Source organism: Salmo salar, chromosome ssa20, assembly GCF_905237065.1.
Source record: "Salmo salar chromosome ssa20, Ssal_v3.1, whole genome shotgun sequence".
Classification (NCBI taxonomy): Eukaryota; Metazoa; Chordata; class Actinopteri; order Salmoniformes; family Salmonidae; genus Salmo; species Salmo salar.
Window position 1 is genome coordinate 29,694,192 of NC_059461.1, and position 15,556 is coordinate 29,709,747.

Here is a 15,556-nt window from a genome sequence, read left to right on the forward strand (position 1 = left end):
CTAGCCTGAACCATGAAAAACAGCCCCAGACCATTATTCCTTCTCCACCAAACTTAACAGTTGGCACTATGCATTGGGACAGGTAGCGTTCTCCTGGCATCCGCCAAACCCAGATTCGTCCGTCGGACTGCCAGATGATGAAGCGTGATTCATCACTCCAGAGAACGTGCTTCCAGTGTTCAATGGCGGTGAGCTTTACACCACTCCAGCCAACTCTCGGCATTGCGCCTGGTGATTTTAGGCTTGTGTATGGCTGCTCGGCCAAGGAAACCCAACGAACAGTTCTTGTGCTGACGTTGCTTCCAGATGCAGTTTGGAACTTGGTAGTGAGTGTTGCAACCAAGGACAGACAATTTTTATGTGTTTCAGCACTGGGCTGTCCTGTTCTGTGAGCTTATGTGGCCTATCACTTCACGGCTGAGCCGTTGTTGCTTCTAGACGTTTCCACTTCACAATAACATCACTTGACCGGGGCAGATATTGGACAAACTAACTTGTTGGAAAGGTGGCATCCTATGACGGTGCCACGTTGAATGTCACTGAGCTCTTCAATAAGGCCATTCTACTGTCAATGTTTGTCTATGGCGATTGCATGGCTGTGTTCTCAATTTTATACACCTGTCAGCAACTACACAGCATATCACAACCACTCCCCCAGTGCAGCTGATTAGTGTTGTTTCCATGATGATTATGGACCACTGTGTTACATCAAGGAAATGACAGAGACCGACTCAAACATATCAAAATCAACAATAGACCTTTTTCTGTTCTGAAATAAAGGGTGTGTTTTTTTAGCACTTCTCATACTGCGCTCTATCTTTTGCAGCACTTGCATGGATCTTCAGATTAGCATGTGTAGATTCTCCCCTGGCTGGGCAGGTTACTGCAGTATCTCTACTTTATGGCTACTGTTTTAGCAGGCTGGCTATGTAAAGCAGGTACAGTGTGTGATATGGAGAAAGAGATAAAAGAAGGGAGAGGTGAGATAAGGAGAGACCTGAACTAAGGACAAGAGCGAGATGTGAAGGGGCAGGTGTATTCTCTAAGTCTTGGATGTTGTGTGGAAGATGGGAACAGTTCTGTTCAGGTAGCACTATTCTCCAGACCACCTCCGGATGTATGAACCAAAGTTAGGCGACGTCAGAGCAGGGAGTGGAGGGGAGGAGGGAGCGGTGTTGGGAGGGTGCTGCAACACCGGTCACTGCACCCCTCAGCCGCAATGCAGCACCACACACACACACACACACAGTTTTAGGAGATCCACACCCCTCTCACACCTCAACTTCCTCCCTCACACACACACCTCATCTTCCTCACCTCCACTGTGCTTCTCTTCATACCACCTTAGCACTCAGACAGTGTACTGTTCAGAACTGTTCCTTTCCTTGTAGTGTGTATGCTGAAATGTACATGAGAGGAATAGACAAGCTCTATAGCATTTACATCGTTTAGTTCAGTATCTTAGTACTGTACCAGTAAATGATCTATTTTAGCAAGCTAGTTTTTCTCTCTCAAAGTGAGCACATCAGGTAACGTCAAGACCATCACAGCAGCCATCAGTATCATTCCCACCAGAGTAATATAGTATCTCTTTGCATTTGTATTAGAGTAATATAATAATGACAACACACAGAAATCTTTCGGTTTTAACCTTTATTAGTTCATCAGTTTGTATTGCATACTCTCAGCAGTTTATACATAGCACAGTCATCCCTGACTTCAGAGTTCTCCTCACTGGCCTAGGTATCATTACTGACCACAGCACAGTGAGTCAGCACAACCATCGGACAGGGAGCTGTTTAAGATGCACAATGAGCAGGTTTGTAGTCTTTCTCTGCTTTTTATAGTCGTTAATATAATATACGCATTTATATCTTCATAAATATACACATACAGTACAATATATTCATCTTTCACAATCTTTTATAGACATTTTGTTGACATCGCTACCCTTGAAGGCTTCAGAAGGTGCATGGCCCTGTGCTGTGCTCCCAGCCAAGGCAATGGTGCTGTTTTAATGCACTTGTTATTATTGACGGGCAGTCAGATAGACACAATTCAGATAGAGTTTAGAGCATTCTGCATTCACTACAGTCATAGATTAGAAGAAGCATCATATCAGGGTTGAGTACCCGGGGATAGTAACTAGAGAGAAGCTATTGCTTTGTTTGTTTACTGTTTGTCTCCTGCTCTGCTATGCTCTGGCTTCCCTTTACAAAGGTTGCTCAGGTCTTCAGTAGCGTCCCTTCCCCCCCTTCCCATCCCTCCCGATAGTTCTTTGGCGTCTCTCTCTTCTCCTGGCTCATACGCAGTGTGTTAGTGACTCACTTCTTGGCTTTCTCGTCTTTGACCTCAGTGCTAGAAGACTTCTCGTCTTTGACTTCAGTGCTAGAAGACTTCTCGTCTTTGACTTCAGTGCTAGAAGACTTCTCGTCTTTGACCTCAGTGCTAGAAGACTTCTCGTCTTTGACCTCAGTGCTAGAAGACTTCTCGTCTTTGACCTCAGTGCTAGAAGACTTCTCGTCTTTGACCTCAGTGCTAGAAGACTTCTCGTCTTTGACTTCAGTGCTAGAAGACTTCTTGGCCTTCTCTGCCTTCCCTACCTCCTTCGTATCCTTTGCCTCTTTAATGTCGGATGCTTTAGAGGCCTCCTTCTTGTCCTCCTTCTTATCCTCCTTCTTCACCTCCTCTTTGGGCTCTGGTTTCTTCTCCTCCTTTGTGCTCTCTGTTTTCTGTGGTGATTCTTTGGGGGCTGGCTTCACCTCTACCTGGGGTGTGTCATCTGTTTTGGCTTGTTTCTCCTCTTCTTTCTTAGCAGGGCCGTGGCTCTCCTTGGCAGGGGCGGGCTTTTCCTCTGCAGGCTTGGCCGGGGTGGCAGCAGAGGGGGCAGGTGTTGGGGTCTCAGTCTTCTTGGGATTCTCCTCTGGCTTGCTCTCCTTGGGATCTGGTTTGTCTGTCTTCTCCTCAACCTTCTCCTCTTTAGGCTGGCTCTCACTCTTCTCCTTCTCCTTGGGTTCTGGTTTGTCTGTCTTCTCCTCAACCTTCTCCTCTTTAGGCTGGCTCTCACTCTTCTCCTTCTCCTTGGGTTCTGGTTTGTCTGTCTTCTCCTCAACCTTCTCCTCTTTAGGCTGGCTCTCACTCTTCTCCTTCTCCTTGGGTTCTGGTTTGTCTGTCTTCTCCTCAACCTTCTCCTCTTTAGGCTGGCTCTCACTCTTCTCCTTCTCCTTGGGTTCTGGCTCTTGTTTCTTTTCCTCCTTTACAGGCTGGGGTTGTTCCTTCTCTTTCTTCTCCTGCTTGGCCAGTTTGTCTTCTGCAGGGGGCTTGGCCTTCTCCTGGATGGGGGACTTGGGTTCAGGAGACTTTGGGAGGGGGGATTTGGGAGGGGGAGACTTAGACTCTGGGGATTTGCTGGGGGGAGATGTAGATGTTGGTGATTTCACAGCTGTGGGAGATTTGGGGGCGGGAGATTTGGCAGGTGATTTGGGGAGGGGAGATTTGGCTTGGGGTGATTTGGATTCAGGTGATTTGGGGGCGGGAGATTTGGCAGGTGATTTGGGGAGGGGAGATTTGGCTTGGGGTGATTTGGATTCAGGTGATTTGGGGGCGGGAGATTTGGCAGGTGATTTGGGGAGGGGAGATTTGGCTTGGGGTGATTTGGATTCAGGTGATTTGGGGGCGGGAGATTTGGCAGGTGATTTGGGGAGGGGAGATTTAGCTTGGGGTGATTTTGATTCAGGTGATTTGGGGGCAGGAGATTTGGGCTGGGGGGTTTTGGGGGGAGACTTAGATTGGGGAGATTTGGATGGAGAAGAAGCAGCCTTCTCAGGTGACTTAGACTTCTCTTCCTCTTTCTCCTCACCTTCCTCCTCTTCCTCAACTCCTTTCCCTTCTCCCTCCTCTGCCTCAGCTTTGGTCTCATCCTCTTCCTCATCCTTTTCTCCCTCTTCCTCTTCCTCTTCTTCCTTTTCTGTCTCCTCTCCCTTTTCCTCTTCCTCATCTTCTGCTTCCTCTGTCACCTCAGTGACCTGTGTCTCATCCGTCTGTTCCTCCAGTATGACTGTGTCTGAGAGCTCCTCCCCCTTCAGCTTCAGGTGGGCAGAGGAGTAGGAGTACAGGCTTGGCCCAGGTATGAACCGAGTCTCCTCCCCTTCCAGCAACTTCCTGTTTAGGGGAAGAACACAGGAAGTACAGTCTGAATTGTGTGTGTCAATACAGTCTCCTGTTCAAAAATGTATCAGTAGTTATTCTGTGATAATCATGTTTTTTTCACAAGAGCAGGCCTTATTCAGAGATAATCTGAGTGCATGAGTGCACTAACAAAAAAATATCCCCCACCCTTAACCTCTGACCCACCTGTAGGCTGCTATCTCTATGTCCAGAGCCATCTTGACGTTCAGCAGCTCCTGGTATTCTCTCAGCTGACTGGCCATCTCCCACTTAGTACTCTTCAGTTCACCGTCCAGCTGATGAATAGTCTCCTACACACACACAAATTTTGGTGAGAAATGCGTGTCAAAGTGCAGGGAAAGAGAAGAGCCAGACAGACAGCCAGACTGGCAGAGGAGTGTACCTGTAGTGAGTGGATATCTCCATGGTGTCTGTCCTCAGTCTCCATGCATTGTCTCTCCAGGGAGTCCTTGGTTCCTCTGAGGGTCTCCAGTTCGATGGTGCGGCTCTGCAGCTGCCGTCTGTACTCTGCTATCTCATCCTGGGCACCACGGATCGCATCTGTGTTAGAGTGAGCTGCATCTGCCAACCGCTCCATACGCACTACAGGGGTTTGGGAGAGGTGTGAGGTTGGGGAACAGGGTCAGAGACAGGGTTTTAGAGGTCATAGGGACAGGGGCTATAACAACCCTATACTCTCAGATAGTGTCCTTTCCTTGTATCCTCTCATTCTCTTTTCCTCCGTGACCACCACAGAGGTCGGTCATTGAGAACACAAATCCTCTCCTCCAGGAGTAACCTTGACAGTGCCTGTCTGTCTGTCTGAGGTCTGACTCAGCTACAGGACACTGATCAACAGGCTGCCAGAGTCAGCTGGACAGCTCCATCACATTCGGCTGCAGAGCTACAAAGAGAGGGAATGGTCACTGGTAGGAGGAATGTTAACTCAATGAGGTGGTGGACCAGTACAAATCAACATTTATCCATCCATTCAGAGAGTTTAACTAAGGTCTCTAATCCTAATTCTAGCACCAACACTGGTACATAACACAGTTAGGACACAATAGCATTGCTTGTGTATCTATGGGGACAGGTCATGACCCTGATGGCTGAGCTAGAGGTGGAGGACTGCATTAGCCATGATCTTATTGTTATTGTCCTCTGGTCTCTTCTCTCAGGTAGAGGCAGTAGCCCTCAGGAAATTATATAATGTTATGAAGGTTAGAAAACATACACAACACTCACTGGAAACCACACACACAGGGCCACAACATCTTCAAACACATAATCACCAAACACAGGCAAACCCCCACAGTCACATTAATAGAAATATAATCCATTGATTCTATTTCTATGGTCACATTAACATGCTATATACACAGTGTACTCAGACGCCCCCTACACGTGTCATCTCACCCTGCTGCGTCTGACTCTGCAGAGGAGCGCTCCCCTTGTGGTAGGAACATGGCATGACACTCAAGAGACTGCAAGTTATAAGAAAAGGTAGGACGGTGAGATAAGATATGTGACTTTGAGGGGCAAAATATATCTAATTATGGGGTTAATACGTACATTCACCAGGGCCGTGTCGGGAATGATTGAGAGACATATTTAATATCTTATGAGGTAGGGATTGGGGGGGGGGAGTGTCCGATGCTTTCTTGGCAAGATGCATTTCCAAGGACACTAGAATGCGCCATCAGTGTTTCTAGGGACCTAATACTGCTGACTCATAGTTGCCTGCGGCAGGAATGCATGATCGGACTCAGAGCAGCAATAAGGCTTTCAAAACAGGACTGTAGCAGACACAAATTTACATCAGACAGAACACTTTCTCCTCTCCATAAAATAAACCAGTAGGCTATTTCACCACATTATTCACATCTTTTATTTTTCCAAATGCAATCAGAGCCTATAACTCCATAACTATGAATGGTTCCATTCGATACTACCCTTGGGTAACACAAGCTGTCATTACAGTCATTGGTGCGCACTGGATGATGTTTATGCAGTGATTTAACTGAATATATAGCCTAGAGTCTAATACAGTTTGCTTCAAATGGTGACCTTACAACGAATCAATGTCCCAAATAGGATTGATATTAGCCTATAGGCTATGCACCACTATGTACCAAGAGCCTATTTGATAGTAAAACAAACGAGATCCATAGCCAACTCCTCCAAAGTTCAGCACCATGGACAGCAAACTGCACCGTAACATCAGAGCCCTAAAACTCTATAAACCTGGCTTTCTCTCACTGACACATCGCTGAGTAAAACCAGGTAAAGGTAGATTGATATAAAGTTGCGCCTCTCACCTTTGAACCATTCCTCCGCGTGCGTTGCGCTCTTGGTCGCGTGGCCATCCAGCTGAGCGCGGATCTCCCGCAGGGCGTTCGTGACGTCCGCCTTGATTGTGTCTCGAGCCTCGAAACTCACCTGTGCACCCTGGATCTGTGATAGCAGCTCCGCCACCTCCTCCTCGTGGTTCTTCTTCAGGAACGCGGCTTCTTCCTGCAGCGCGCTCAGCTTCTTGTCCAGCTCTAGCCGTGCGAGCCCAGACTCATCCACATACTTGTTCATGAGGCGTGCCTTGGCTTCCAGCTCCTCCCTGCTGCGTGCCTCGTCCTCGAGCCTGGTCCGCACATGCTGGATATCCTCTTCCAGGTGGTCTTGCTCCAAGAGTGCGCGTGCCTTCTCCCCGGTAAGCTGCTGAACCAGACCCCTCAGGTTCCCCAGCTCGCGCTCATAGTGCTCTCCCACGGTAGCGCGCCCGGTCTGGCTCTGTCTCAGCGCAGCCGCTTCCTGCTCCAGATTCGAGTTCATCAGCTCGAGGTTACGGACCTTGTCGATGTAGCCGGCGAACCGGTCATTGAGTGTCTGCAGAATCTCCTTCTCGTTCCTCCGAGTCATGTCGCCGTTAAAGATCTCCAAGCTGTCGGCGGAGGGTGTCTGGCTGTAGGCCTGGCGGCGGCGCTGAGAGGTCGTCCAGGGCTGGGAGTGGAAGCCGGAGGAGGAGAGGGAAGCGGCAGGCCGGGCAGAGAGGCCCTGCGGTGCCCTGCGGTAGGAGCCGTGGCCGTAGAGGTGGTCCAGTGGGTAGCTCATCTCTAAACCGGATGCAGACTGCGGCAGGATGGAGAGAGGTGAGCTTTTATACCGCGGGAAGAGAAACTCACAACTCAGCATGGCACTCTCTCTCTTTAAGGATACATCATCTTCGCTATCGTCATGCACCACTCCTTCCTCACACAGACTAACTACAGAAGAACAGTATGATGCTTGAATTTTTACCCAAATGTCCAATTGACATTAGTCAGTCACTTGCATGATTTAAACATGATGTCTAATAACTTCAGACCGCAAGAATCTTGTCGGGACATTGGGTTTATGCAGATGGTTCCTACTATATATCTAGTTTAAGGATCCATCTGTGTAAGGATCCATCTGTGTAAGAATCCATCTGTGTAAGAATCCATCTGGGTAAGGATCCATCTGTGTAAGAATCCATCTGTGTAAGAATCCATCTGTGTAAGGATCCATCTGGGTAAGGATCCATCTGTGTAAGAATCCATCTGTGTAAGAATCCATCTGTGTAAGAATCCATCTGGGTAAGGATCCATCTGTGTAAGAATCCATCTGTGTAAGGATCCATCTGTGTAAGAATCCATCTGTGTAAGAATCCATCTGTGTAAGGATCCATCTGTGTAAGGATCCATCTGTGTAAGAATCCATCTGTGTAAGGATCCATCTGTGTAAGAATCCATCTGTGTAGGAATCCATCTGTGTAAGAATCCATCTGTGTAGGAATCCATCTGTGTAAGAATCCATCTGTGTAAGATATGATTGTACGATCTTCGTTATATTAGGCCAACATAATGATATCCACAATACCATGTTGACAAGAAGAAATATAGCTGATGTAACATTTCCATTTCAGGTTTCAATCATTTTATTGTGTTTAGACTAGGCTGAAAGTTTCATGTGGAGCTCTTCATTCTCTCTGTCAGTGCTCTGTGAATACATTACAGTGTGTGTGTGTGTGTGTGTGTGTGTGTGTGTGTGTGTGTGTGTGTGTGTGTGTGTGTGTGTGTGTGTGTGTGTGGTTCTGTCAGTTGGCCAGGTGTGTGTCCCAGGTGGGTTGTATCAGGATAAGGTAAGACCCAGATGTAGACCGTATCGAAGTAACAATGTTTATTACAGCGAACAGAGGCAAAGGTACAGGACGACAGGCAGGCTCAGGGGGAGTCGTCAGGGTCAGGACAGACAAGGGTCAAAAACCAGGAGGGCAAGAAAAAGAGAGGATGGGAAAAGACAGGTGCTGACAGGACAAACACTGGTAAGCTTGACAAACAAGACGAACTGGCAACAGACAAACAGAAAACACAGGTATAAATACACTGGGGATAATGGGGAAGATGGGCGACACCTGGAGGGGGTGGAGACAAGCACAAAGACAGGTGAAACAGATCAGGGCCTGACAGGTTGAAGTGGATCTGCAGACTCACACTGCAGCGGTAATCACACCGCTTATCAGCAGAACATTTTACATTTTAGCCACTTTAGCATGTCAGTCATTGCATACCTTAGAAAGTTATTCATAACTTGTCAGAAATGTCAAGATCAACTAGCCCATGTCAGCTAATGTTTTTTTGCTAGGTTTTTTAACCCATAGATTTTGTTGTCTGAGATGTTCCCAAATGCTGGAAGGGGGTCTCTCTCTCGCTCTCTCTCTCTCTCTCTCTCTCTCTCTCTCACACACACACACCTGGCCCACTGACAGCTTTACACATCGTAAGAGTGTTTGAGGTTTGATGTCATAATCTGTTTTCATCATGCTCATCAGAAATTGATAAAAGTGAATGGACCAGCTCCAATGCAGTAGTTGAGACCAGACATACCTCTGTCAATAGCCCTGTTAAAGGAAGGGGAGATGACTGAGCATTAAGTACGCACACACAAGCACACTTGCTATTTTAGTTCAGTCCTAGTAAGTGTGTGTCAGCTGATTTGGAGGAATGTGTCTGAGGGGGATGATTCTGTCCCTACAGCACCTATTGATCAAACTCCTTTAGGATCTATACACACACACACACACACAGGAACATGACAGAAGCTATAGCATTTACATCGTTTAGTTCAGTATCTTAGTACTGTACCAGTAAATGATCTATTTTAGCAAGCTAGTTTTTCTCTCTCAAAGTGAGCACATCAGGTAACGTCAAGACCATCACAGCAGCCATCAGTATCATTCCCACCAGAGTAATATAGTATCTCTTTGCATTTGTATTAGAGTAATATAATAATGACAACACACAGAAATCTTTCGGTTTTAACCTTTATTAGTTCATCAGTTTGTATTGCATACTCTCAGCAGTTTATACATAGCACAGTCATCCCTGACTTCAGAGTTCTCCTCACTGGCCTAGGTATCATTACTGACCACAGCACAGTGAGTCAGCACAACCATCGGACAGGGAGCTGTTTAAGATGCACAATGAGCAGGTTTGTAGTCTTTCTCTGCTTTTTATAGTCGTTAATATAATATACGCATTTATATCTTCATAAATATACACATACAGTACAATCATCTGTCACAATCTTTTATAGACATTTTGTTGACATATCTACCCTTGAAGGCTTCAGAACGTGCATTGTTTCAATTATATTATTGTGTTCGGAATAGTTGAAAGTTTCATGTGCAGCTCTTCATTCTCTCTGTCTTCCAGTGTTGTGAATACGTGACAGTAAACACACACACACACACACACACACACACACACACACACACACACTTTGTCATGACCTTCTCCTCCTCAGAGACATAAACTCTGTCATTACATATCAGTCAGACAGACAGAGCATCACAATCAGACCAGAAATAAACACTCAACACGCTCCTAGTCCCAGTTACTCACTACATCCATTATATATGAGGCCACTGCAAGTGGAGATCACTGAGCCAGAATGGAGGGGTGGAGCCAGTCCTGTATTCTCAGTCCTTGGAATATCACTCAGTTTGATGTTTGAGGAAGGGAGGGGAAGGTGTTGATGTAAGAGGGAGAGAAAGAGAAGAGGGGAGGAGGGAGATGAAAAGAGGGGAAGGGAAAGATGAGAGGGAGAGGAAGAAAGAGCGAGACCTAATGGACATGGAGGGAGGAGAGAGATGATGGAGAAAGAAAAGGAGGAGGAAAAAGAGAGGTGAGAGAAGAGAGTGACCTTGGGAAGACAGAGCTCTACTGGCAGGCCTCATATAGATGAGTCAGTTTCTATACAATTAAGCTTTTCGATTGTATTACATTGTACCGATCTGTCTGTCTGTCTGTCTGTCTGTCTGTCTGTCTGTCTGTCTGTCTGTCTGTCTGTCTGTCTGTCTGTCTGTCTGTGTGTGTGTGTGTGTGTCAAATCAAATGTTATTTGTCACATGCTTCGTAAACAACAGGTGTAGACTAACCGTGAAAGGCTTAAACTTACTTAACCAACAATGAAATAAAAAAACTATGAAAACATAGAAAAATAATAACAGAAGGAATAAATAGAAAAATAATAACAGAAGGAATAAATACACAATGAATATTAATAACTTGGCTATATACATGGGGTACCAGTACCGAGTCGATGTGCAGGGGTACAAGGTCATTGAGGTAGGTAAGGATAAAGTGACTAAGCAACGGGATAGGCAATAAACAGTAACAGCAGCGTATGTGATGAGTCAAAAGCGATTAGAGCAAAAAGGTTCAATACAGATATTCCAGGTTAACTATTTAGCAGTCTTATAGCTTGGGGGTAAAAGCTTTTCAGGGACCTGTCGGTTCCAGACTTGGTGCATCAGTACTTCTTGCCATAACTGTAGCAGAGAAAACAGTCTATGATTTGGGTGGCTGGGGTCTTTGACAATTTTTAGGGCCTTCCTCTGACACCACCTGGTATAGAGTTCCTGGAGGCCAGTGATGTACTGGGCCATACGCATTATCCTCTGTAGTGCCTTGCAGTCGGATGCCAAGCGGTGATGTAGCCAGGCAAGATGCTCTCAATGGTGCAGCTGTAGGACTTCTTGAGGATCTGAGGGCCCATGCCAAATCTTTTCAGTCTCTTGAGGGGGAAGAGGTGTTGTCGTGCCCTATTCACGACTGTGTTGATGTGTGTGGACCATGTTAGTTCCTTAGCGATGTGGACACCGAGGAACTTGAAGCTCTAAACCTGTTCCACAACAGCCCCGTCACTTTGGATGGGGGCGTGCTCGGCCCTCCGTTTCCTGTAGTCCACGATCAGCTCCTTTGTCTTGCTGACAATGAGGGAGAGGTTGTTATCCTGGCACCACACTGCCAGGTCTCTGACCTCCTCCCTGTAGGCTATCATCATCATCGCTGAGCAGGCCCACCACTGTTGTGTTGTCTGCAAATGATGATGTTGGAGTCGTGCGAGGCCACGCAATCGCAGGTGAACAGGGAGTACAGGAGGGGACTAAGCACGCATCCCTGAGTTGTTGAGGGTCAGCGTGGTGGATGTGTTGTTGCCTACCCTCACCACCTGGGTGCATCCCGTTATGAAGTCCAGGATCCAGTTACAGAGGGAGGTGTATAATCCCAGTGTGTGTGTGTGTGTGTGTGTGTGTGTGTGTGTGTGTGTGTGACAGACAGAGAGAGAGGGCAATAACTGTACACATGACACACACAATGACATAAACTGGAATTCTAAACTCATCAGAGGGTCCCTCTAATTTGAGGAATTATGTTGGTACTCTCCTAAATTTCTCTTCACTGTGGTCATCTGGCGCCATCTCATGGACACTCAGTCAGGACTGTTTCCAAACTCCATACTTCTGTACAAAGGAGAAGGGTGTAATTGCAGACCGCATTTAGGGACATTTTTTACTACTTATTTTTAATATATCAAGTTACACCCATTGATCCTCGCCATTGGTCCATGGCTGTTTCATTCGTGCTGGGGACGCCCGAATTGCGGTCTGAAATCACACCATCTTGGTACCCAGGCCTACACAATGATTTATATATACACTAGATGACTAACAGCGGGTGCTGTGTTGAAGCCACTATGCCTCCATCTTGGCAGTCCCTCACCGTTGTTAAAAATATTTTGGAAGCTAATCAACTAATCATCAAGCTTTGATCATTTGAATCAGCTGTATAGTGTCAGGGCAAAAACCAAAATGTGCAACTCTTGAGGTCCCAAGGACCTAGTCTGGAAAACGCTAGCCTGGGGAGAGATAGGAAACCCCAGACACCTTAACCGTGACATGACTAGGTTTGATGCTGTAGTAGTGATGTAATGCAAATAATGATGGAGAGGAAGAAAGGAAAACACTGTCTTTTCAATAGTCTCTCTCCTTCCCCCATCTATCTTTGACCTCTCCCCCATCTCTCTCACCTCACCCCCCAACCTTTGTGCAGCTCTAGGGGCTGTAGGTTGTGACCGTCCTCCTCCCGACCCCCTAGTGTTCTAGGGTACGGTTTTAATGTCCCTGGGCTTCACGTTTTCCCTGCTGCTCTGTCTGCACTAGACTGTGTGTGTGTGTTTGACACCCCTCACATGTAACTGGACAGGATTAGAGTATTAGGTCATGGTAAAGTAATCAGGAATGAGGTCATGAAACAATAGCTCTTTGACAGTTACACACTGACATCACATCACAAATGTTCACGTTGTTTTTCTGGTTCCTTCTGTCTGCAGGAAGAGCTGCTTTCTCTCTCTGAGGGACTGGGGGCAGGAGAGAGGGATGTTCGGAGGAGGGCAGGAGAGGGGGATGTGGAGATGAGTGCCGTCAGGCCAGCGGTGGTAGTGCACCCCAGGGAGCTGAAGGGCCTCCTTCATATCTGCACTGTCATCGCTCAAGGTCTGACCATTTAGAGCTCTCCATGCTGGTTAGTTTAACCTGTCCAGGGTAGAGAGGTTAACCCTTACCTGTCCAGGTGCTGAGCTGCTGTCTGAGGGGCGGTGTTCAGAGGCCCTGACTGTTCTTCAGAGAGACCCCTCCCCCTTGGCCCCAAGAGACCTGCTGGCCCAGATACACACCCTCAAACGCCTCTGCCTCAGTGGCAAGGTACACACCTCACAAGCCTCTCAGATGCATGGTGAGAGAGTGTGACGACCAACGGTGTGCGTGTGTGTGTTTATGTGTAAGGTCGTCCCGTCAGTGCTGTGCTGTGTTATAGGAAGGCTTTGGAGACAGACGTGGGGTGTGTGTGTGCACTGCACCAAAGCCTCCTGGTTAACAGACAGCTGGGAAACACACAAGCAGAGATCCAGGCTCTACACCTGATACACTCAGTGAGTAACACGACGCCAGGACAGCGGAGTCAATCCCCACCTTCCGGAGACACCTGAAACGCCACCTCTTTAAGGAATACCTGGGATAGGATAAAGTAATCCTTCTAACCCCCCCCCTTAAAAGATTTAGATGCACTATTGTTAAGTGGTTGTTCCACTGGATATCATAAGGTGAATGCACCAATTTGTAAGTCGCTCTGGATAAGAGCGTACGCTAAATGACTTAAATGTAAATGTAAATGTAACACACACACACACACACACACACACACACACACACACACACACACACACACACACACACACACACACACACACACACACACACACACACACACACACACAGAATAAAGGCATCTGTCTGATGCTGCAGTTGACTGAGGTGTGATGGATCTTGTCTCCGTGCCAGGCTCTGATGATGCCACCTGCCACTCAGCCTGCTGTGGTCCTACCTCCTCTCGTCTGCCCCGCCTCTCTGCTCCCTGGCCAATCCTTGTCCAGCCTGCTTTCAGTCCCCTCCCACCTTAGCATACCACACAATCTGGCTCAAAAGTGTGTACTCCCAGACAGCCGACATTGAATATTTTTTTCTCTATACAGCCAATATGTAATTTATAGGCATATGCAACGTATTGCATTGGGACCCATGAAGTGGGTGGAGTAGAAAGTGCTGCTAGGTATTTAGACCACATTCCCCCATGAAATAACACCATATATAGATTCTACAGGCCCCACAGAGTAATCCCAACCCCACTTTTACCTCGACACAGAGAATCGTTTTTTCTCTACAGCCCAATATTGTGAACAGTCTAAACATTGTAGCCTAGTGGTTAAGAGCTCTAGACCCAAACTGTTATAGACCTGTATCCATCCTGCCCTGCCTTTCTAAAATCTTCGAAAGCCAAGTTAACAAACAGATCACCAACCATTTCGAATCCCACCGTACATTCTCCACTATGCAATCTGGTTTCCGACCTAGTCATGGATGCACCTCAGACACGCTCAAGGTCCTAAACGATATCATAACCGCCATCGATAAAAGACAGTACTGTGCAGCCGTCTTCATCGACCTGGCCAAGGCTTTCGACTCTGTCAATCACCGCATTCTTATCGGCAGACTCAATAGCCTCGGTTTCTCAAATGACTGCCTTGCCTGGTTCACCAACTACTTCTCAGATAGAGTTCAGTGTGTCAAATCAGAGGGCTTGTTGTCCAGACCTCTGGCAGTCTCTATGGGGGTGCCACATGGTTCAATTCTCGGGACGACTCTTTTTTCTGTATATATCAATGATGTCGCTCTTGCTGCTGGTGATTCTCTGATCCACCTCTACGCAGACGACACCATTTTGTAAACATCTGGCCCTTCTTTGGACACTGTGTTAACAAACCTCCAAATGAGCTTCAATGCCATACAACACTCCTTCCGTGGCCTCCAACTGCTTTTAAATGCTAATAAAACTAAATGCATGCTCTTCAACCGATTGCTGCCCGCACCCGCCCGACTAGCATCACTACACTGGATGGTTCTGACCTAGAATATGTGGACAACTACAAATACCTAGGTGTCTGGTTAGACTGTAAACTCTCCTTCCAGACTCACATTAAGCATCTCCAATCCAAATTAAATCTAGAATCGGCTTCCTATTTCGCAGCAAAGCCTCCTTCACTCATGCTGCCAAACATACCCTCGTAAAACTGACTTTCTTACCGATCCTTGACTTCGGCGATGTAATTTACAAAATTGCCTCCAACACTCTACTCAGCAAATTGGAGGTAGTCTATCACAGTGCCATCCGTTTTGGCACCAAAGCCCCATATACTACCCACCACTGCGACCTGTATGCTCTCATGGCTTGCCCTCGATACATGTTCGTTGCCAAACCCACTGGCTCCAGGTCATCTATAAGTCTTTGGTAGGTAAAGCTCCGCCTTATCTCAGCTCACTGGACACCATAGCAACACCCACCAGTAGCACGCTCTCCAGCAGGTATATTTCACTGGTCATCCCCAAAGCCAACACCTAATTTGGCCGCCTTTCCTTCCAGTTCTCTGCTGCCAATGACTGGAACGAATTGCAAAAATCACTGAAGCTGGAGACTTATAT

The 15,556-nt window shown here is 47.0% G+C and overlaps 1 protein-coding gene across 3 annotated transcripts; it reads right to left on the reverse strand.

Annotated features, from left to right (window-relative positions):
- Positions 1–1,638: 1,638 nt before the first annotated feature.
- Positions 1,639–7,277, reverse strand: LOC106580290 (neurofilament heavy polypeptide). Of its 3 annotated transcripts, none has more exons than XM_014161132.2 (5): positions 6,486–7,277; positions 4,571–4,770; positions 4,354–4,478; positions 2,562–4,161; positions 1,639–2,501 (listed from the first exon to the last, which is right to left on the reverse strand). In XM_014161132.2, the coding sequence occupies exons 1-5, from the start codon at positions 7,270–7,272 to the stop codon at positions 2,325–2,327; spliced, it is 2,889 nt and encodes a 962-aa protein (XP_014016607.2). In that variant the 5' UTR covers positions 7,273–7,277; the 3' UTR covers positions 1,639–2,324. The 3 variants fall into 3 exon arrangements, with proteins under 3 accessions (XP_014016607.2, XP_045559134.1, XP_014016606.2); XM_045703178.1 differs by having other exon boundaries at positions 1,639–2,531; XM_014161131.2 differs by having other exon boundaries at positions 1,639–4,161.
- Between the last annotated feature and the right edge of the window lie 8,279 nt (positions 7,278–15,556).

What these genes read in the sequence shown, in the direction of transcription:
- LOC106580290 (XM_014161131.2), bottom strand. Translation starts at nt 7,272, where the DNA reads ATGAGCTACCCACTGGACCACCTCTACGGCCACGGCTCCTACCGCAGG. An exon ending in CGCGGAGGAATGGTTCAAAG is followed by an intron (nt 4,771 to 6,485) that starts GTGAGAGGCGCA and finishes AAACCCCTGTAG; the next exon opens with TGCGTATGGAGCGGTTGGCA. An exon ending in GAGATATCCACTCACTACAG is followed by an intron (nt 4,479 to 4,570) that starts GTACACTCCTCT and finishes GTGTGTGTGTAG; the next exon opens with GAGACTATTCATCAGCTGGA.